We start from the raw sequence: 20,802 nt of genomic DNA, 5'->3' as shown, positions 1-20,802 counted from the left end.
GTTCACTATCGTTACACTATAGTTATCACTGTTATATCGTTACTCTACGGTTATCACTGTTCACACTGTTGTATCACTATACGAGGTCGCCTCTTGTCACGCTGTTATACCTGGGCTGACCACTGCTGGCTCCACCTACCTGCCCAGGTATAAAGGTGGTCGACTGGCTGGTATTCCTCCTTGTTGGATCCGATCACCCACGAGGGTGGGCTCTGTTATTTAGCCAATAAAAACCTATAGTTACTTTCTTAACTCGTCGCTTTTCATTGGATGAATTGATAGGTATATCAATTTTATTGGCTAAATTTTAAAATGTCGACACTTGAGCAGTCAAACGACCAGCCAAGCGACCAGCCAGACGCCCAGCTACAACAGCCACAGCAGCCAGCCTGGCTGCGAGCCCTCCGACCACCGTACCTGGATCTAAACCCACAGGCAGCAAACTCAGCCCTCGACTTCGAACACTGGCTGAGCTGTTTCGAATCCTACCTGGGAGAATCCAGCGTGCCTCAGAAATCCATGCTAAGAGTTCTGACCGCCCAAGTGAGCCCTAAAGTATTCGCACTCATCCGGGACCTTAAAACATACGAAGCCGCCATCAACCTGCTGAAACAACAGTACCGGAGCCCGGTAAACTCCATGTATGCCAGACACCTCCTAAGATCCCGCCCGCAACAGCCAGGAGAGTCGGTAGATGAATTTTTACGGGCGCTACAAGCACTCGGCAGGGACTGTGACTTTAAAGCGGTATCAGCGGCAGAAAATACTGAAGATAATGTCCGCGATGCCTTCGTGAAAGGCCTGCGGTCCGACTACGCACGGCAAAGACTTCTTGAAGCAAAGGACCTTGACCTGAACACAGCTGCAGCCCTCGCTCGCTCCCTAGAAGTGGCCCATCGGGACCTCGAGGCGTACTCCAGGTACAGTAATTTGCGACCCTGGGACTCGGGACCGACCCCGACCGTGATACCCCTCGCAGCGCCGCCCCTGGGACCTACCTCTGCGTCGGCGTCCCGGACCCGATCGGGACCGCCACCCCCGGTACCGGCTGCGACTTCGGACCCCCGCGATCGGGCCGCCGGCTGCTTCTTCTGCGGCCAGGCGAAACATCCTAGGGCGCGCTGCCCAGCGAGAAACGCGACGTGCTCAAGCTGCCTGAAGAAAGGCCACTTTGCTAAGGCCTGCACAGGCCAACAGAGATCAACAGAGGCCAGCAGTGCCTCATGCGAGTTGTGGGGGCGGCCATCTTCCATCAAGGCCACAGATGCCAGCATCCCCACGTGTGAGTCATGGGGCGGCCATCTTTGATCCAGGCAACCGACACCAGCAGTGCCTCATGTGAGTTGTGGGGGCAGCCATCTTCTCCGCCATTTTGTCCAACCTCGTGGGCGCCGCCATTTTACCCTCCATGCTCGACCGCCACCTCGCCTCCGGACTCGACCACCGCCTCACCCGCAGACTACGGCAGCTCGCTGAGCCACACACTAGCCTCCGTCACACTGGGCCAAGCCCGCCCGCACCACCTGTCCAAGTCCATGATGGACATCAAAGTAAACGGCCGCGCCATGACCTGCCTGTTCGACAGCGGAAGCACGGAGAGTTTCATCCACCCAGACATGGTGAGCCACTACTCCCTCACTGTCCGGCCAACGCGCAACCAGATCTCGATGGCATCGAGGTCCCACGCCACAGACATCAGCGGCTACTGTGTCGTGACCCTGTCGGTTAAGGGCACGGAGTATAAAAATTTTAAACTCCTCGTCCTCCCCCAGCTCTGCGCTGCCGTCCTACTAGGGCTGGACTTCCAATCCCACCTCCAAAGCGTCACTCTAGCATACGGCGGACCCCTCCCCCAACTCACAGTCGACAACCAGCAGCCTTTAAACCGCCCACCGCGTAACACCTGCGGCCTATCCACCCTCAAGGTCCCGCCACCTTCCCTGTTCGCTAACCTCACCCCCGACTGCAAACCCGTCGCTACCAAGAGCAGGCGGTACAGCGCCGGGGACAGAGCCTTCATTAGCTCTGAGGTGCAGCGTCTCCTGAAGGAGGGCATCATCGAGGGGAGCAGCAGCCCCTGGCGTGCCCAGGTCGTGGTCGTTAAGACCGGCAATAAAAACCGCCTGGTCATCGACTACAGCCAGACCATAAACCGGTACACCCAGCTGGACGCATACCCCCTTCCCCGCATATCTGATATGGTCAATCAGATTGCACAATACCGAGTATTCTCTACCATCGACCTTAAGTCGGCCTACCACCAACTCCCTATCCGCCCTGAGGACCGCCAGTATACCGCCTTCGAGGCGAATGGCCGCCTCTACCACTTCCTTAGGGTTCCCTTCGGCGTCACCAACGGGGTTTCGGTCTTCCAAAGGGAGATGGACCGGATGGTTGACCAGAACGGGCTGCACGCCACGTTCCCCTATCTAGATAACGTCACCATCTGCGGCCGCGACCGGCAGGACCACGATGTTAATCTGGAAAGATTCCTCCGTACGTCCCAACGGCTGAACCTCACCTACAATAAGGAGAAATGTGTGTTTAACACCTCGCGCCTTGCCATCCTCGGCTGCGTAGTAGAGAACGGAGTCATCGGCCCCGATCCCGAAAGAATGCGCCCCCTCATGGAGTTACCCCTCCCCCACTGTCCAAAGGCGCTGAAGAGAACCCTGGGGCTCTTCGCCTACTATGCCCAATGGGTGCCCAATTATGCGGACAAAGCCAGACCCCTCATGAAGTCCACATCCTTCCCCCTTACTGAGGAAGCGTGCGCTGCCTTCTCCCTCATTAAGGGAGACATTGCTAAGGCCACAATGCACGCGGTGGATGAGTCCATCCCCTTCCAAGTGGAGAGCGATGCATCCGACTTCGCCGCTACCCTTAACCAGGAGGGGAGACCGGTGGCCTTCTTCTCAAGGACCCTACAGGGCCCTGAGATCCGACACTCGTCGGTCGAGAAGGAGGCCCAGGCGATTGTGGAGGCTGTACGACGCTGGAGGCACTACCTGGCAGGCAAACGATTTACCCTCCTCACCGACCAGCGTTCGGTCGCTTTTATGTTTAATAACAAGCTGAGGGGTAAAATCAAGAACGACAAGATCTTGAGGTGGAGAATCGAACTCTCCACCTATGATTATGATATCTTGTACCGGCCAGGTAAGCTGAATGAACCCCCTGATGCTCTATCACAAATTACATGCGCTAACGCGCAAATTGATAGACTTCAGACCCTCCACAACGACCTCTGCCACCCCAGAGTCACCAGACTTTACCACTTCATTAAGGCCCGCAACCTGCCCTACTCCATCGAGGAGGTCAGGACCATGACCAGGAACTGCCAGACCTGTGCCGAGTGCAAACCACATTTCTTTAGGCCGGACAGAGCAAGCCTGATCAAGGCCACCCGCCCCTTCGAGCGCTTGAGCATCGATTTTAAGGGGCCCCTCCCGTCCTATGACCGTAATGTGTACTTCCTCAACATTGTTGATGAGTACTCCCGTTTCCCCTTCGCCTTCCCCTGCCCAGAACCACGGTCATTAAATGCCTGAACGACCTCTTCGCCTTGTTCGGGTTCCCAAACTATATACATAGTGACCGGGGCTCCTCCTTCATGAGCGAGGAACTCTGCCAGTTCCTACTAGCAAGAGGTATTGCTGCAAGCAGGACCACCAGCTACAACCCTCGAGGGAACGGCCAGGTGGAAAGAGAGAACGCGACTGTATGGAATGCCGTCCTCTTAGCCTTAAAGTCTAAGGGCCTCCCAACCTCCCGCTGGCAGGAAGTCCTCCCGGCAGCACTGCATTCCATCCGGTCACTATTTTGCACTGCCATTAACGCCACCCCCCATGAACGAATGTTTGTTTTCCCCAGGAAGTCGACTACAGGAACAACGCTACCAACCTGGCTGACCTCTCCGGGGCCCGTCCTGCTGCGAAAGCACGTGAGGGCCCATAAAACGGACCCCCTGGTCGAGAGGGTGAACCTCCTGCACGCCAACCCTCAGTACGCCTATGTGGCATACCCAGACGGGCGGGAGGACACAGTCTCCTTGCGAGACCTCGCACCCTCGGGCATTCCAGAGACACCACCTTCACCCCCCCCCACCGCCCCCCCCCCCCGATTCCAGACCAGGTAGACGGCATGCCGGAACCCCACGAGCCCTCGCCGACCACGCAGACACCAGCATCACCACCGGAGAATGCAACACCGCCGCTGCGACGATCGGAAAGGCTTACGAGGCCTCCAGACAGACTGACATACCAGAACTGGTAGTACACATCACCCCGCCGGACTCAAATCTAAACAAGGGGTGAATGTGGTAAACCACTTTTGTCGTTCACTATCGTTACACTATAGTTATCACTGTTATATCGTTACTCTACGGTTATCACTGTTCACACTGTTGTATCACTATACGAGGTCGCCTCGTCACGCTGTTATACCTGGGCTGACCACTGCTGACTCCGCCCATGGCTCCACCTACCTGCCCAGGTATAAAGGTGGTCGACTGGCTGGTATTCCTCCTTGTTGGATCCGATCACCCACGAGGGTGGGCTCTGTTATTTAGCCAATAAAAACCTATAGTTACTTTCTTAACTCGTCGCTTTTCATTGGATGAATTGATAGGTATATCACACGCGCGGCAAGCCCCCGATCCTAATTTCAGGGCCATTATGATCACTCTGCCCCAGAGGATCCTTTACTATGAGATTGCTAATTAACCCTGTCTCATTAAACAGTACAAGATCTAAAATAGCCTGTTCCCTGGTTGGTTCCATGACATATTGTTCTGGAAAACTGCCCCGAATGCATTCCATGAACTCGTCCTCCAGACTATCTTTCCCAATTTGATTTGTTCAGTCTATATGAAGATTAAAGTCCCCCAAGATTATTGCATTATCTTTGTTGCAAGCTCCTACTATTTCTTGATTAATATTCTGTCCAACAGTATAGCTACCGTTTGGGGGCCTATATATTACTCCTACCAGTGTTTTCTGCCCCTTGTTATTCCTTATCTCCACCCATACTGATTCTACTTCCTGATCTTCCGAGCCGAGATCCTTTCTCGCAACTGTCCTATGTCATCCTTTATTATCAGGGCTATTCCCCCTCCTTTTCCATTCTGCCTGTCTTTTCAAAATGTCAAGTACCCTGGAACATTTAGTTCCCAACCATGGCCACCTTGCAACCACATCTCTGTAATGGCTATTAGATCAAACCCATTTATCTCTTTGTGCCACTGGTTCGTCTATCTTGTTATTAATGCTTCGTGCATTCAAATAAAGAGCCTTTAATTTAATTTTTTTACCATTATTCCCTGCCTTGACTTTATTCTCTGCTGCACTGCTACCGTTAAACTCTCTGTCCCTTCCAGTCACACTCTGCTTCGTTTTACCCAAATTGCTACACAGCTCTATTACCTTGTCCTTTCTCTTTAGATTTCTAAATTTCCCCTCACCTGACACCACCCCCCCCCCCCAACCCTTAGTTTAAAGCCCTATCTACAGCCCTAGTTATTCGATTCGCCAGAACGCTGGTCCCAGCTCAGTTTAAGTGGAGCCCGTCCCGACGGAACAACTCCCTCTTTCCCCAGTACTGGTGCCAGTGCCCATGAATTGAAACCCCATTTTCCCACATCACATTTTGAGCCACGCATTTAACTCCCTGATCTGCTTGACCTTATGCCAATTTGCACATGGCTCAGGTAGTAATCCAGAGATTATTACCCTTGTGGTTCTACTTATTAATTAGACCGTAGCTCTTCAAATTCCCTCAGCAGAACCTCATTCTTAGTTCTACCTATGTTGTTGGATCACAACTGGATCCTCCCCCTCCCACTCCAAGTTCTTCTCCAGCCACGAGGAGATACCCTTAACCCTGGCACCGGGCAGGCAACACAACCTTCGGGACTCTCTTTCGCGGCTGCAGAGAACTGTATCTATCCCCCCTGACGATACTGCCACCTACTACTACCACATTCCTTCCTTCTCCCCCCACTTGGATGGCCCCCTGTACCACAGTCCTGCGGTCCGTTTGCCCATCCTCCCTGCAGTCCTTTTCTTCATCCATACAGGTAGCAAGTACCTCGTACAAGGTCCAGGGCTGAGGCTCCTCCATCACTACATCCTGGGTCCCCATACCTTCTTGAGTCACAGTCACAATGACTCTCCAGATCAAAAGCCAGAGTTCAGAAACAGCAAAGATAGGAATAAAGGTCGCTGAAGGATGAAACCTTACGACAATGTAACAGGACATTGACCAGGATATGCTCCCTATCTTTGTGTTTGTCTAGCAAACTGCTTGATGATCCAAGGATCATAAAACACCCAACAAGAAATGGACAACGAAAGCTTATTCATATAAAAGGAATACGAAGCAAACCTCAATAGGAACGTTAGCTACCTTCAAGGTGAGGTACTGTGACCAGGCCGAGATAGGCATCGCTCACGATTCCTGGGCAGTTCCTTACACGCAAATTTTAGGTGTAGGCCTGGGTGTACTATTCTGTATGTAGTCTTAAGATGAATGTTTTGAAACATTAATAAATGTATTTAATTGTCAAGACATATTACTGTCTCTAGCTTTTCGAATCTATTAAAAATGATAAGGATTTATCCAACACACTTCGGTTTCCAAAGTTGCAAGTTCAAGTTGTGGCCACTGCTGTAATTCAGGGGGTGATGTTTCAGTGCGAATGCTCCCAGTAGAGAACACTGCTCGCCAAGCAACTTACCTCTTGTACTCTGACTGCAAATTCTTCTTCCACCTCTCCATCCATTTGGGACATGCTGGGCAGCCACCTAAAAGAATAAAGAAACACACAACTGTAACGAAGGACTGGGGTACGGCAGCGTATTACAAATGGCATTCAGACAAAGTCCGGCTTTCCAACCCAGGATACTTTGGCTGCTGGTATCTCTAATCCCGCCTATTCCCAAAATTAACTTTGGACAGTTCTGTGAAGCAGGTTGAAGTTGATGACAGGTTGTGTGTTGCCTAGGCGAGGTCCCATGGCACCTGGCCAGGAAGGTCGCAGTTTTGACCGACACCAAATTAGCTGCTCTCAGCCAGAGAGCGCTTATAATTGGCCTCGTGTCCTTGGGAGCGGGGCAAAAAAAAGACACACAAGGTTCCTACTTCCGGCCACTATCTATCGAGTTCGGCTGGCAAGTCTACGCATGGGGCAGTGAGAACGGGACTGTGACACCCACTCGTGGCCGAAACAACCTGTCGTCACTCACTGTCGAAGCGCAACCTCAGAAACGTTAATGGAATGGTCAGACAGGTGGCAGATGCAATTTAATGTGGATAAGTGTGAGGGAATACATATTTGGGAAGAAAAACAATGGAAAGGCACTGAAGGGTGTAGATGAAGAGAAATACTTAATATTTATTTGGGTGAGGCCAGTGTTTATTGCCCATCCCTGGTTACCCTGAGGGGGGGCAAGAGTCAACCACATAGTGTGGGACTGGAGTCACATGCAGGACAGACAGGCATGGGGCAGTGGGTTTCCTTCTCTGAAGGACATTAGTGAACCAGCTGGGTGTTTACAACAATCCGACATGGTCATAGCCGACATATTACCAGATTTAGTGAATTAAATTCCGCAACTTTGCTATTGAGAGATTCAAACTCATGACACCTCGGTTGCTAGTCCAGGACCATAACCACTCTGCTACCATACCACGCAGGGAGATAAACCCGTGAAGAAAAGGTCAAAAGCATTTTGGGTCTTGTAAATAGGGACATGGAGCACAAGAGCAAAGAAGAAATGATAAATTTGTATAAAACATTGATTAGACCACAATTGAATGCTGTAGTTATAGATGCCCAACTGTAGAAAAGATATTAAGGTCATTGAGTCTGTAGTGTAGATTCACCTGAATGATGCCATGAGGGGAAACTAGAATTGTAAGGTGAGAGTGAAGATTCTACTTTCAATGGAGTAGAGAAGGCTAAGAGGAGATTTAAGAGAGGTTTTTAAAGTTATGAAGTTTTTTGATAGAGTAAATAGGGAAAGGCTATATCCTCTGGTTGGGGAGTCAGTGATGAGGGATCATCAATATAGATTGTCAGAGGGTGAAGAGGGAGGTTAGGAGAAATTTCTTGACAGAGAGGGTAGCTGGAGTATAGAGTGCTTTGCCACAGGAAGCAGCTGAGGCAGAGACCGCTGCATCTTTGAAGGGAGAATTGGATAGATGCTTGCAGCAAAGGAAGGTAAAACTACAGGGAGAGAGCAGGGCAGTGGGATTAGTTTCGCATTGCTCTAGCAAGCTACTGGAACAGACACCAGGGGTCAAATGGCCTCCTTCTGTGCGGTAAAGGACAGTTTTATGATATAAATTGTCAACTGGCAGAGACACAGAAGGGCTTCTGACACCGGTGATATGGTACCCCAGGGTTAGTCACTGTCTGCAGGAGAGGGGGGAAGAGAATGTCAGTGATAAAGTTACAGGCACTTGTTATTTCCCCTTCAAACAAAGGAAGATAATCCTTCAAATTTGCATTACTGCACATTTTCTTTTTTCTGTTCCCAATCTCGCAACTGAGTGAGGGGGAGGGGATCAGACAAGTTGTTTAACAGGAAAAGGAAAGAGTTTACATTTTAACATCCTCAGCCAATTAAGTGCTTTTGTGGGTCCCACAAACATAGAAAAATAGCAGGAGTAGGCCATTCAACACGATCATGGCTGATCCTCTATCTCAATACCATATTCCCGCTCTCTCCCCATACCCCTTGATGCCTTTTGTGTCTAGAAATCTATCTATCTCCTTCTTAAATATATTCAGTGAATTGGCCTCCACAGCCTTCTGTGGTAGAGAATTCCACAGGTTCACCACCCTCCGAGTGAAGAAATTTCTCCTCATCTCAGTCCTAAATGTCCTACCTCGTATCCTGAGACTGTGACCCCTCGTTCTAGACCCGCCAGCTGTGGGAAACATCCTCCCTGCATCCAGTCTGTCTAGCCCTGTCAGAATTGTATACGTTTCAATGAGATCCCCTCTCATTCTTCTAAACTCTAGTGAATATAGGCCTAGTCGACACAATCTCTCCTCATAAGACAGTCCTGCCATCCCAGGAATCAGTCTGGTGAACCTTCGCTGCACTCCCTCTATGGCAAGTATATCCTTTCTTAGGTAAGGAGACCAAAACTGTACACAATACTCCAGGTGTGGTCTCACCAAGGCCCTGTACAACTGTGGTAAGACATCCTTGCTCCTGTACTCGAATCCTCTTGCAATGAAACAGCAATGAGATGAATGACTGGTTAATCTGCTTCTGGTACTTGCTTGAGGGAGGAGATTGACCAGGGCACCAGGAGAACTCTCGACACTTTTACACCCACCCGAGGACAGATGGGGCCTCGGTTTAACGTCTCATCCAGAAGAGGATATCTCTGACAGTGCAGTGTCAGGTGCAGCATCAGTATGCTCAAGACCTGGAATGGGAGTTGAACGCACCATAACGACTGAGAGGCGAGAGTGCTGCTACTGGAGTCAAGCTAACCCTCAGTAATCCGAACAATCCGTTCTGACAAGGCAGTATTATTTATTGCTCTAGAGGCCATTAAGAGTCAACCACATAGTGCGGGACTGGCGTCACGTGTAGGCCAGTTTGGGTAGAGGTGAGCTGGTTCCTTTCTCTGAAGGACATTAGTGAACTAGTCGGGGTTTTACAACAATCCGGCGGCTTTCATGGTCATAGAAACATAGAAGATAGGAGCAGGAGTCGGCCCCTCGAGCCTGCTCCACCATTCAATGCGATCATAGCTGATCATCCAAATTCAGTACCCTGTCCCTGCTTTCTCCCCATGCCCCTTGATCCCTTTAGCCTTAAGAAATATATCCAACTCCTTCTTGAATATATTTAATGTATTGGCCTCTACTGCCTTCTGTGGTAGAGAATTCCACAGGCTCACCACTCTCTGGGTGAAGAAATACCTCATCTCTGTCCTAAATGGCTTACCCCTTATCTTTAGACTGTGACCCCTGGTTCTGGGCTCCCCGACCATCAGGAACATCATTCCTGCATCTAGTCTGTCCAGTCCTGTCAGAATTTTATAAGTTTCAATGAGATCCCCTTTCATTCTTCTAAACTCCAGCGAGTACAAGCCCAATCGACCCAATCTCTCCTCATACGTCATTCCTGCCATCCCGGGTATCAGCCTGGTGAATCTTCACTGCACTCCCTCCATGGCAAGAACATCCTTCCGCAGATAAGGCGACCAAAACTGCACACAATACTCAAGATGTGGTCTCACCAAGGCCCTGTACAACTGCAGCAAGACATCCTTGTTCCTGTACTCAAACCCTCTCGCTACGAAGGCCAACATGCCATTTGCCTTCTGAACCGCCTGCTGCACCTGCATGCTTACCTTCAGCGACTGGTGCACAAGGACACCCAGGTCTCGTTGCACTTCCCCTTCTCCCAATCTATTGCCATTCAGATAATAATCTGCCTTCCTGTTTTTGCCACCAAAGTGGATAACTTCACATTTATCTACGTTATATTGCATCTGCCATGCTTCTGCCCAATCACCCAACCTGTCCAAATCATCCTGTAGTTTCTCGGCATCCTCCTCACAGCACACACACCCACCCAGCTTTGTGTCGTCTGCAAACTTGGAGATATTACATCTAGTTCCCTTGTCTAGATCATGAATATATATAGTGAATAGCTGGGGTCCAAGGACCGATCCCTGCGGTACCCCACTAGTCACTGCCTGCCACTCGGAAAAAGACCCGTTTATTCCATGGTCATTTTCTTGTACTAGCCCACACATTACTGAAGGGAAATGGAGTTGATGTGCAGATCAGCCATAATCTCATCGAGTTGGCGGTACAGGCTCGAAGGGCTGAATGGCCTACTCCTGTTTCTATGTTCTAACTGAATGGTGGAGCAGGACCGAGGGGCTGAATGGCCTAACCTCTGTTTCACAACTTGCCATTGTGGGATTTAAACTTTCAACCTCTGGGTTGCCAGTCCAGCATCATAACCACTAGGCTAAAGTAGCTGAATAATAGTATTAAACTTACTTTTTCCTTTGAGGACAAATTAAAAAAGGTAGGATTGGAATATTAGCCTACAACATTAAGTGGCCAAGTAAAATTTTACACCCCCCTCTCTCTAGCCAACAGATACGCCATCATTCGGGCATGAATTAGTTAAATGAAGGAAGATTCACTGGAGGAGAAACGGAAAGCTTGGTGCTTGTTGGCGAGATTAATTTTATGAAAAAAAGTAATGTAGCCACACCTCCAGTTCCACCCACAAGTTAGTGGAACAGACCAACACCTCCCCACCCCTCCGGAGAAGGGAGCTGTTTTGGAGTAAATCAGCATCTTTACAAGAGGATAGCAAAATGCTGCGGATGCTGGAAATCCGAAACAACAACAGAAAACGCTGGAAAAACTCAGCAGGCCAGGCAACATCCGTGGAGAGAGAAACAGAGTTAACGTTTCGGGTCGAAACGGTGACTCTATTTCTCTCTCCATGGATGTTGCCTGGCCTGCTGAGTTTTTCCAGCGTTTTCTGTTGTTGTTTATAAGGAGGAGCTGGACCAGTATCTGTTGAAAAGGGGGGGGGGGGGATATTTATGTTCTTAGTTATCACATTGAAGTTACGGCACAGGAAGAGGCCGCCCTGCCGAAACCCAATGAGAGATCATAAAAAAAAACGAAGTGATCAGCCGAGGAACATCACGCCAACGAGTGACCGAGAGGCACAACAGTGCTGTGTGCCAAGTTAAGATGAGGCATTGGTATGCACGCACACTGTATGGGGGGTGGGGGGGGGGGGGCGGGGTGGAGGGCTTAGCTTCTAAAAGGAGTCAGTCAAACACGAGCAAGTTCACTCAACCTTACCGATTGTACCCCCAGTGATAGTTAGCGACAGTCACTACCTTACTTGGTATACGGTGAAGGGAATAAAAAACATCCACAGCAGCTCGGCAACCCAAGAGGACTCGACGACACTCTAGGGGAGAAAGGGGGGAAAGAAAAGTGTAACTTTCACAAGCGAGAATCCTTTTTTGCTACCTTACCGAGGCTGGAAAACGTGAACCAGGAAACAGGGGGCAAGGGGAAAGAAGGGGTTCATGGGGTTGTGACCATGTTGGAGTTCCATCTCAAATCCATCTTGTTCCCATGAGTAGGTACAATGGGAGAATGGGCAGCAGCCCCTCGTTCTTGAGATCACTGGGACAGAAATCACATAAAATGCCTATTTCTAGGCTCCCCCTCACTGGATTTGGTTTTAACATAAGAATTAGGAGGAGTAGGTCATATGGCCCTTGGAGCCTGCTCCGCCATTCACTAAGATCGTGGTTGATCTTCAACCTCAACTCCACTTTCCTGCCCTAACCCCATACCCCTTGATTTCCCTAGAGTCAAAAATCTATCGATCGCTGTCTCACCAAACCGGGCTCATTTAACAGGAATTCAGTGATAGACTAAGAATTTTATGTAAGAACGAGACCTGGGTGTCCTTGTGCACCAGTCGCTGAAGGTAAGCATGCAGGTGCAGCAGGTGGTTAAGAAGGCAAATGGTATGTTGGCCTTCGTAGCGAGAGGATTCGAGTACAGGAGCAAGGATGTCTTGCTGCAGTTGTACAGGGCCTTGGTGAGACCACACCTTGAGTATTGTGTACAGTTTTGGTCGCCTTAGCTGAGGAAGGATGTTCTTGCCATGGAGGGAGTGCAGCGAAGATTCACCAGGCTGATACCTGGGATGGCAGGAATGATGTATGAAGAGAGATTGGGTCCATTGGGCTTATATTCGTTGGAGTTTAGAAGAATGAGAGGGGATGTCATTGAAACTTATAAAATTTTAACAGGACTAGACAGACCAGATGCAGGAAAGATGTTCCCGATGGCAGGGGAGTCCAGAACCAGGGGTCACAGTCTAAGGATAAGGGGTAAGCCATTTAGGACTGAGATAAGGAGGAATTTCTTCATCTGGAGAGTGGTGAACCTGTGGAATTCTCTACCACAAAAGGCAGTTGAGGCCAATTCATTAAATATATTCAAGGAGTTATATATATTTCTTAAGGCTAAAGGGACCAAGGGATATGGGGAGAAAGCAGGGACAGGGTACTGAATTTGGATGATCAGCCAGGATCTCATTAAATGGCGGAGCAGGCTCGAGGGGCCGAATGGCCTACTCCTGCTCCTATCTTCTATGTTTCTAGAAGAAGCCGTTAAGAGATAGGATGTTAGAAATTGTGCAATGTGCGCAGGAGATGGTGCTGAGCTGGGGGCCTGCCTATCGCGGGATACAGCAGCTCACTTCCACCAGGTCTGCCCATGTCTTCCATGACTGATTAAAACAGGTACATCACGAATGGTCAGTCACCTTTTTCCACCCTCTCTCGCCTGTCTCTCTTTCCCCCCTCCCCGTGTGCAGCTTATCAGAGTGGTGTGGGACCTGCTGTTCAGCGAGATAGCATTTGCTCAAACTGGTTTGTGTAAACACACGGCAGAAAGCAGCTGGTTGAGAATTTACAGCATCCAAGGACAGGCAGAGCAGACTTTCCATAGCCGGTTGCCAGCGCGAGAGGTAGTTGGTGTTGTGAAGTGATCTGCTCCTCCCCCACCCCCAAAAGGTACTAACTCGTGCTTGGGCCGTTTCATGGGCACCAACACCTCAAAATAAGCCTACACAGCGAGTGCCAGCAGGCTTTTAGACCATGAAGGGCACCACAGTCAAGCTCAAACCCAGCCTTACCAGACAGCCACATCAGCTAACTTTCCAACCCTGGGCCGACTTTCCCTCGGAGGAGCGGAGGCAGATTGTAGCACGCGTAGCAGCCGCTGTCTGGCCGAGCTCAGCGCGCCCAGAACAGACTGGGGTCCAAACCCAAGTATCTCAGTGGCCGTTGCAACTAAGCCATGGGGAGGAAGTTCCTCTCCTCAGGGCGGGTGTTTATAAAACTCGACATCTTTCGTTCTGTCCAAACTGAGAGGTGTGGGGGGGGGGCGGGTGGAGGGAGAACGGTTGGAGAGCATGCAGGGGGAAGGGTGAGGGCCCTACATGAAAGGGAAACCTCTCCATTAACACGGATAGACTAGTATAAACTTACCACAGATATGAAGGGTCTCTTTGCAGTCAACACCACGGGTTGAACAGTGCTATCTACATTAAAAGGCCAGGTGCTGGAAGAGGGATAAAAAAAACATACGTAAGTCACTGGCACAACCACATTCAATGTACAGTACCATAAAGACCAATATAATGAAAAACAAGTATCTGTTTACTGAAATATCTTTCCTCTCCCCGTCCACTGTATCTGTAGCAGTAACAGGCTGGAAGGTGTCAGCTGTGGCTCAGTGTCAGCACTCTCGCCTCTCAGTTAACAGATTGTGAGTTCAAGCCCCACTTCAGAGACTTGAGCACAAAATCTAGGCTGACGCTCCGCAGTGCAGCACTGAGGGAGCGCTGCACTGTCGGAGGTGCCGTCTTTCGGATGAGACGTTAAAACCGAGGCCCCGTCTGTCTGCCCCCTCAGGTGGATGTAAAAGATCCCATGGCACTATTCGAAGAGGAGCAGGGGAGTTCTCCCCGGTGTCCTGGTTAATGTTTATCCCAACATCTACAACAGATGATCTGGTCATCATCACATTGCTGTTTGTGGAGCTTGCTGTGCGCAAATTGGATGCTGCATTTCCTACATTAGAATATAGTGACTACACTTCAAAAAAAGTACTTTATTTGGGATGCCCAGAGGTTGTGAAAGGGGCTATATAAATGCAAATCTTCTCTATTTCCTTAACTGAACCTCCCCCACCCCAATTGTGATGATTTTATTTTAATTCATTCACGGGATAGGGGCATCGCTGGCAAGGCCAGCATTTATTGACCATCCCTAGCTGCCCTCGAGAAGGTGGTGGTGAGCTGCCTTCCATCACTTTGGGCTGACTGTACCTGAATTTCAGAAGGCCAACCTTGCCGTTCGTCGTTTCGTCCTCCGGAAACAGCAGCAACGTGCGCGCCCCATCCAGGGAGCTGTAGTGCCGGAGGGCTTCGGCCAAGCGTGTCCGATTGTCCAGCCATCCCAGCTCCAGGTACCCGCGGGCCCAGCTCACAAACCCAGACTGTCCCTCTAGCAAGGGCTAAACACAAAATGGTAAGTAAACTTAGACCGAAGATTAAGCAAAGGTTTTTATACCCGCTGTGAAATAAAAACAACTGCTTAGTCAGTGCCCCGATAGACGGGGGAATCCTTGATGTGCTGAATGAAGTGTCTCAACTAATGCTCCCTCATTTTTTTTGGATGCGCGGCCCCTTTAAGGGGCTAAAGAGAGAGAGTTTTGTACACACACAAAACTTTGCATTGAAAAAGCCAGGCTTGGGCTGCGCGCGATCGGCAGAGAGCTGCGCGGCCGCGCCTTATAGAAACGTTGGTCTCGGCCTAAAGTATTAACCGTCCCTTTTTCCAAATGCTGACTCGCCCAATCTGTATTTCGAGCCACTGTTCTGTCATTTTCCCTTGCTCGCAAATCCACTGGAGTACAGTTCCACAGTACCATTACCAAGTGGCCATATCCACAAACTGGCACTTGAAGGTGGGACTTGCCTGATCTGCATGGCTCAGCTGCTCACTGGATAAGCTCACTGAGCCCATCGTGTTCAGTGGCTCTCGGAACAATGGACACAGCATGGGGGGGGGGGGGGGGGTGGGGAGGAGGAGGGTCCGAAATTCTGTCCTAAAAATACAAGCAAAGCGGCCGGGGGGAGGTATCAGGCTAAAGCGCCGCGCTGGAAAGGCATGGCCAGGTGGAAAGAGGGACGTCGAGACTGGACGGTTTGCACCTGGGCAGGAACGGGACCAATGTCCTGGGGGAGGGTTTGTTAGTGCTGTTGGGAAGGGTTTAAACTAAAATGGCAGGGGGTTGGGAACCTGTGCAGGGAGACAGAGGAAAAGGAAGCAAGGATAGAAACAAAAGACATGAAGGAGCAAAGCAAAAGTGGAAGGCAGAGAAATCAAGGGTGTAAATCAAACAGGGCTACAGTAAATAATAACTCTAAAAGGACTAAGTGTTAAAAAAAACAAGCCTGAAGGCTTTGTGTCTTAATGAGAGGAGCATTCGTAATAGGGTGGATGAATTAGCTGCGCAAATAGATGCAAACGGATATGATATAATTGGGATTACGGAGACAGGGCTCCAGGGTGACTAAGGCTGGGAATTCAACATCCAGGGGTATTCAATATTCAGGAAGGACAGGCAAAAAGGAAAAGGAGGTGGTGTAGCATTGCTGGTTAAAGAGGAGATTAACACAATAGTAAGGAAGGATATTAGCTCTGATGATGTAGAATCTGTATGGGTAGAGCTGAGAAATACCAAGGGACAGGAAACATTAGTGGGAGTTGTATACAGACCCCCAAACAGTAATGCGGAGGTTGGGGATGGCAATAAACGGGAAATTAGAGACTCGTGCAATAAGGGTACAGCAGTTATCATGGGTGACTTTAATCTACATATAGATTGGGCTAACCAAATTAGTAACAATACTGTGGAGGAGGAATTCCTAGAGTTTATACGGGATGGTTTCCTGGACCAATATGGTCGAGGAACCAACTCGAGATCAGGCCATCTTAGACTGGGTATTATGTAATGAGAAAGGATTAATTAGCAATCTTGTTGTGCGAGGCCCCTTGGGGAGGAGCGATCATAAGATGATAGAATTCTTCATTAAGATGGAGAGTGAAGTAGTTATATTAGCTAGAGTTTAGAAGAATGAGAGGGGATCTCATTGAAACTTATAAAATTCTAACAGGACTAGACAAACTAGATGCAGGAAGGATGTTCCCGATGGTGGGGGAGTCCAGAACCAGGGGTCACAGTCTAAGGATAAGGGGTAAGCCATTTAAGACAGAGATGAGGAGGAATTTCTTCACCCAGAGAGTGGTGAACCTGTGGAATTCTCTACCACAGAAGGCAGTTGAGGCCAATTCATTAAATATATTCAAGAGGGAGTTAGATATATTTCTTAAGGCTAAAGGGATCAAGGGATATGGGGAGAAAGCAGGGACAGGGTACTGAATTTGGATGATCAGCCATGATCTCATTAAATGACGGAACAGGCTCGAGGGGCCGAATGGCTTACTCCTGCTCCTATTTTCTATGTTTCTATGTAGTTGACTCAGAGACTAGGGTCCTGAATTTAAATAAAGGAAACTACGATGGTATGAGGAGCGAGTTGGCTAGGCTGGATTGGGGAACGTTACTTAAAGGGTTGACGGTGGATAGGCAAATGCAAGCATTTAAAGATCGCATGGCTGAACTACAGAATTTGTTCATCCCTGTTTGGCATAAAAATAAAACAAAAAAAGGTGACTCAACTGTGGCTAACAAGGGACATTAGGGATAGCATAAGATCCAAGGAGAGGACATAAGAGAAAAAGATTGGTGAAGTCAAGCGTAGGTCCCTTGCAGTCAGAATCAGGGGAATTTATAATGGGGAACAAAGAAATGGCTGACCAATTAAATACATACTTTGGTTTTGTCTGCACAAAGGAGGACACAAATAACCTCCCAGAGATGTCGGGGAACATAGGGTCTAAGGAGAGGGAGGAACTGAAAGAAATCAGTATTTGTAGGGAAATAGTGTTAGGAAAATTGACGGGATTGAAGGCTGATAAATCCCCAGGGCCTGATAATCTACATCCTAGGGTACTTAAGGAAGTGGTCCTCGAAATAGAAGATGCATTGCTGGTCATCTTCCAAAATTCTAGAGACTCTGGAACAGTTCCCATGGATTGGAGGGTAGCTAATGTAACCCCACTATTTAAAAAAGGTGGTAGAGAGAAAACGGGGAATTATAGACCGGTAAGCCTGACATCGGTAGTGGGGAAAATGCTAGAGTCCATTATAAAAGATGTAATAGCAGAGCACTTGGAAAACAGTGACAGGATTGGACAAAGTCAACATGGATTTACAAAAGGTAAATCGTGCTCGACTAATCTACTGGAATTTTTTGAGGATGTAACTGGTAGAATAGATAAGGGAGAACCAGTGGATGTGGTGTATTTGGACTTTCAGAAGGCTTTTGATAAGGTCCCGCATAAGAGATTAGCGTGTAAAGTTAAAGCACAAGGGATTGGGGGTAAGGTACTGACTTGGATAGAGCACTGGTTGGCAGACAGTAAGCAAAGAGTTGGAATAAATGGGTCTTTTTCCGAGTGGCAGGCAGTGACTAGTGGGGTACCACAGGGATCGGTGCTAGGGCCCCAGCTATTCACAATATATATTAATGATCTAGACGAGGGAACTAGATGTAATATCTCCAAGTTTGCAGATGACACAAAGCTGGGTGGGTGTATGTGCTGTGAGGAGGATGCAGAGTAACTCCAGTATGAGTTGGACAGGTTGGGTGATTGGGCAGATGCAATATAATGTGGATAAATGCAAAAACTTCGGTGGCAAAAACAGGAAGACAGATTATCTGAACGGCAATAGATTAGAAAAAGGGGAAGTGCAACGAGACCTGGGTGTCCTTGTGCACCAGTCGCTGAAGGTAAGCATGCAGGTGGTTAAGGCGGCAAATGGTATGTTGGCCTTCATAGTGAGAGGATTCGAGTACAGGAGCAAGGATGTCTTGCTGCAGTTGTACAGGGCCTTGGTGAGACCACACCTTGAGTATTGTGTGCAGGTTTGGTCGCCTTATCTGAGGAAGGATGTTCTTGCCATGGAGAGAGTGCAGCGAAGATTCACCAGACTGATACCCGGGATGGCAGGAATGACGTATGGAGAGAGATTGGGTCGATTAGGCTTATATTTGCTAGAGTTTAGAAGAATGAGAGGGGATCTCATTGAAAATTATAAAATTCTAACAGGACTAGACTAGATGCGGGAAGGATGTTCCCGATGGCGGGGGAGTCCAGAACCAGGGGTCACAGTCTAAGGATAAAGGGTAAGCCATTTAGGACTGAGATCAGGAGGAATTTCTTCACCCAGAGAGTGGTGAACCTGTGAAATTCTCTACCACAGAAGGCAGTTAAGGCAATTCATTAAATATATTCAAGAAGGAGTTAGATATATTTCTTAAGGCTAAAGGGATCAAGGGGAATGGGGAGAAAGCAGGGACAGGGTACTGAATTTGGATGATCAGCCATGATCGCATTAAATGGCAGAGCGGGCTCGAGAGGCCGAATGGCCTACTCCTGCTCCTATCTTCTACGTTTCTATGTGACACTCTTCCACCAATGTTCCAGCTAAGCTGCGGCTGTCTGGAGGTCTTGCGCAGGCCGCTCACTGGCTTTTCAGTGGGAGGCTTCCCGCATGCGCAAAATTTTGAATGGGCCACACAGCCCAATAAAGGGACCGCGCATCCAAAAAAAAATTAGGGAGAACAATGTCTTCAACCCCTCTTAGTTTACTACAGAGGGGAAAAAACATAAACCAGCAGACACCTTTGAATCACGTTCCTTCTTTATCGTGCGAGGGAGATCCAAGAGGAAATGATGAATGACTGACAGCAAAGGACCCTCTGGTCCATCCAGCCTGTCCCACTCTATTGCGATATCTTGTGCATCACAATATATACTCCGCCCCCAACCAAAATCACGTGATCTCCTGGGAGAGGCGAAAAAACAGATTAAAAACCCATGCCAATTTGGGGAGGGGGCGGAAGAATATTTGGGAAATTCCTCTCCGACCCCCTTAAAAGATTGCAAGAGGATGAAGATTGGGAGAAAGTAAAGTGCTTACTCTTCTTCCAACTCCCTAACTCCAGTTCCAACTGAATACAGGCATCACAGTGGGCTGACGCACCCGAGGGTGAAGCCAGGCAACAAATACATTCTTCCAGTGACAGAACCAAAACAACATTCTGATCAGTCACATCACAACTGGGTAAAATTTGCCATTGGCCATCTCCTCCCAAGGCCACGAAGGGAATTAATTAACAAAGCCGAGGCAATCAACTGGGAGGCTTCAGATTGCAGGGCACACAAGTCAAAAACAAAAGGAAGCTAGGATTAAGATGGGACGTCTTTGGGTAAAAATGTTTCCCCACCCCTGCCCCAAGGGTAAAAGAGCTATGGAACGGGTCATTCAAACGTCTAAAATTCTGAGGGGGATTGACAGGGCAGATGCTGTGAGGATGTTTCCCCTGGCTGGGGAGTCTAGAACCAGGGGTCACAGTCTCAGAATAGGGGGTCGGCCATTTAGGACTGAGATCAGGAGAAATGTCTTCACTCAGAGGGCGGTGAATCTTTGGAATTCTCTACCCCAGAGGGCTGTGGAGGCTCAATCGTTGAGTATATTCAAGACAGAGATCGATAGATTTTTGAATATTATGGGAATCAAGGGACATGGGGACGATAGCAAAATACTGCAGATGTTGGAAATCCGAAATAACAACAGAAAATGCTGGAAAAACTCAGCAGGTCAGGCAACATCCATGGAGAGAAATTTGAGTTGACGTTTTGGGTTGGACCCTTCTTCAAAACTGGAAAGAAAAGAAACTAGATCGGAGGCAGGGCTGCGATCGGACAAAAGAATAAAAGAAACAAAAGAAGTAAAAGAGATTAGAAGCTAGACGAGATGGTAATAGGCTGGGATTAGGTGTAAAGTGCACTGGCAGGGCAAACGATAGCTGCCAGGTGTGAGAGAGAAACAAAAAGGAAGGAGGGGGGGGGGGGGGGGGGGGAAAGGAGTGGAACAATTACAAGAGAAAATGAAATGGGGGCCGAGCTTATGATCTGAAATTGTTGAACTCGATATTGAGTCCGGAAGGCTGCAGACTGCCTAATCGGAAGATGAGGTGCTGTTCCTCGAGTTTACGTTGAGCTTCC

At 48.9% G+C, this 20,802-nt stretch overlaps 1 protein-coding gene across 3 annotated transcripts in view; it reads right to left on the bottom strand.

Moving 5' to 3' along the window:
• Positions 1 to 20,802, bottom strand: part of aup1 (AUP1 lipid droplet regulating VLDL assembly factor) — a 51,865-nt gene that overhangs the window by 22,744 nt on the left and 8,319 nt on the right. For 2 of the 3 annotated variants that reach the window (XM_085975780.1, XM_085975788.1), the window contains 4 exons: positions 14,928 to 15,115; positions 14,086 to 14,158; positions 11,908 to 11,981; positions 6,737 to 6,803 (listed from right to left, as the gene is read on the bottom strand). In XM_085975780.1, the coding sequence (XP_085831906.1) occupies positions 6,737 to 6,803; positions 11,908 to 11,981; positions 14,086 to 14,158; positions 14,928 to 15,115 (402 nt within the window). The remainder of the gene's footprint in view (positions 1 to 6,736; positions 6,804 to 11,907; positions 11,982 to 14,085; positions 14,159 to 14,927; positions 15,116 to 20,802) is intronic. The other variant, XM_085975794.1, reaches the window with a different exon arrangement.

This window comes from Somniosus microcephalus, chromosome 2 (genome assembly GCF_052327205.1).
Source record: "Somniosus microcephalus isolate GS21.2 chromosome 2, FLI_Smic_1.0, whole genome shotgun sequence".
Taxonomy (NCBI): Eukaryota; Metazoa; Chordata; class Chondrichthyes; order Squaliformes; family Somniosidae; genus Somniosus; species Somniosus microcephalus.
Note: the sequence above shows the minus strand (reverse complement) of the source record. Positions and strands in the feature narration are given on the sequence as shown.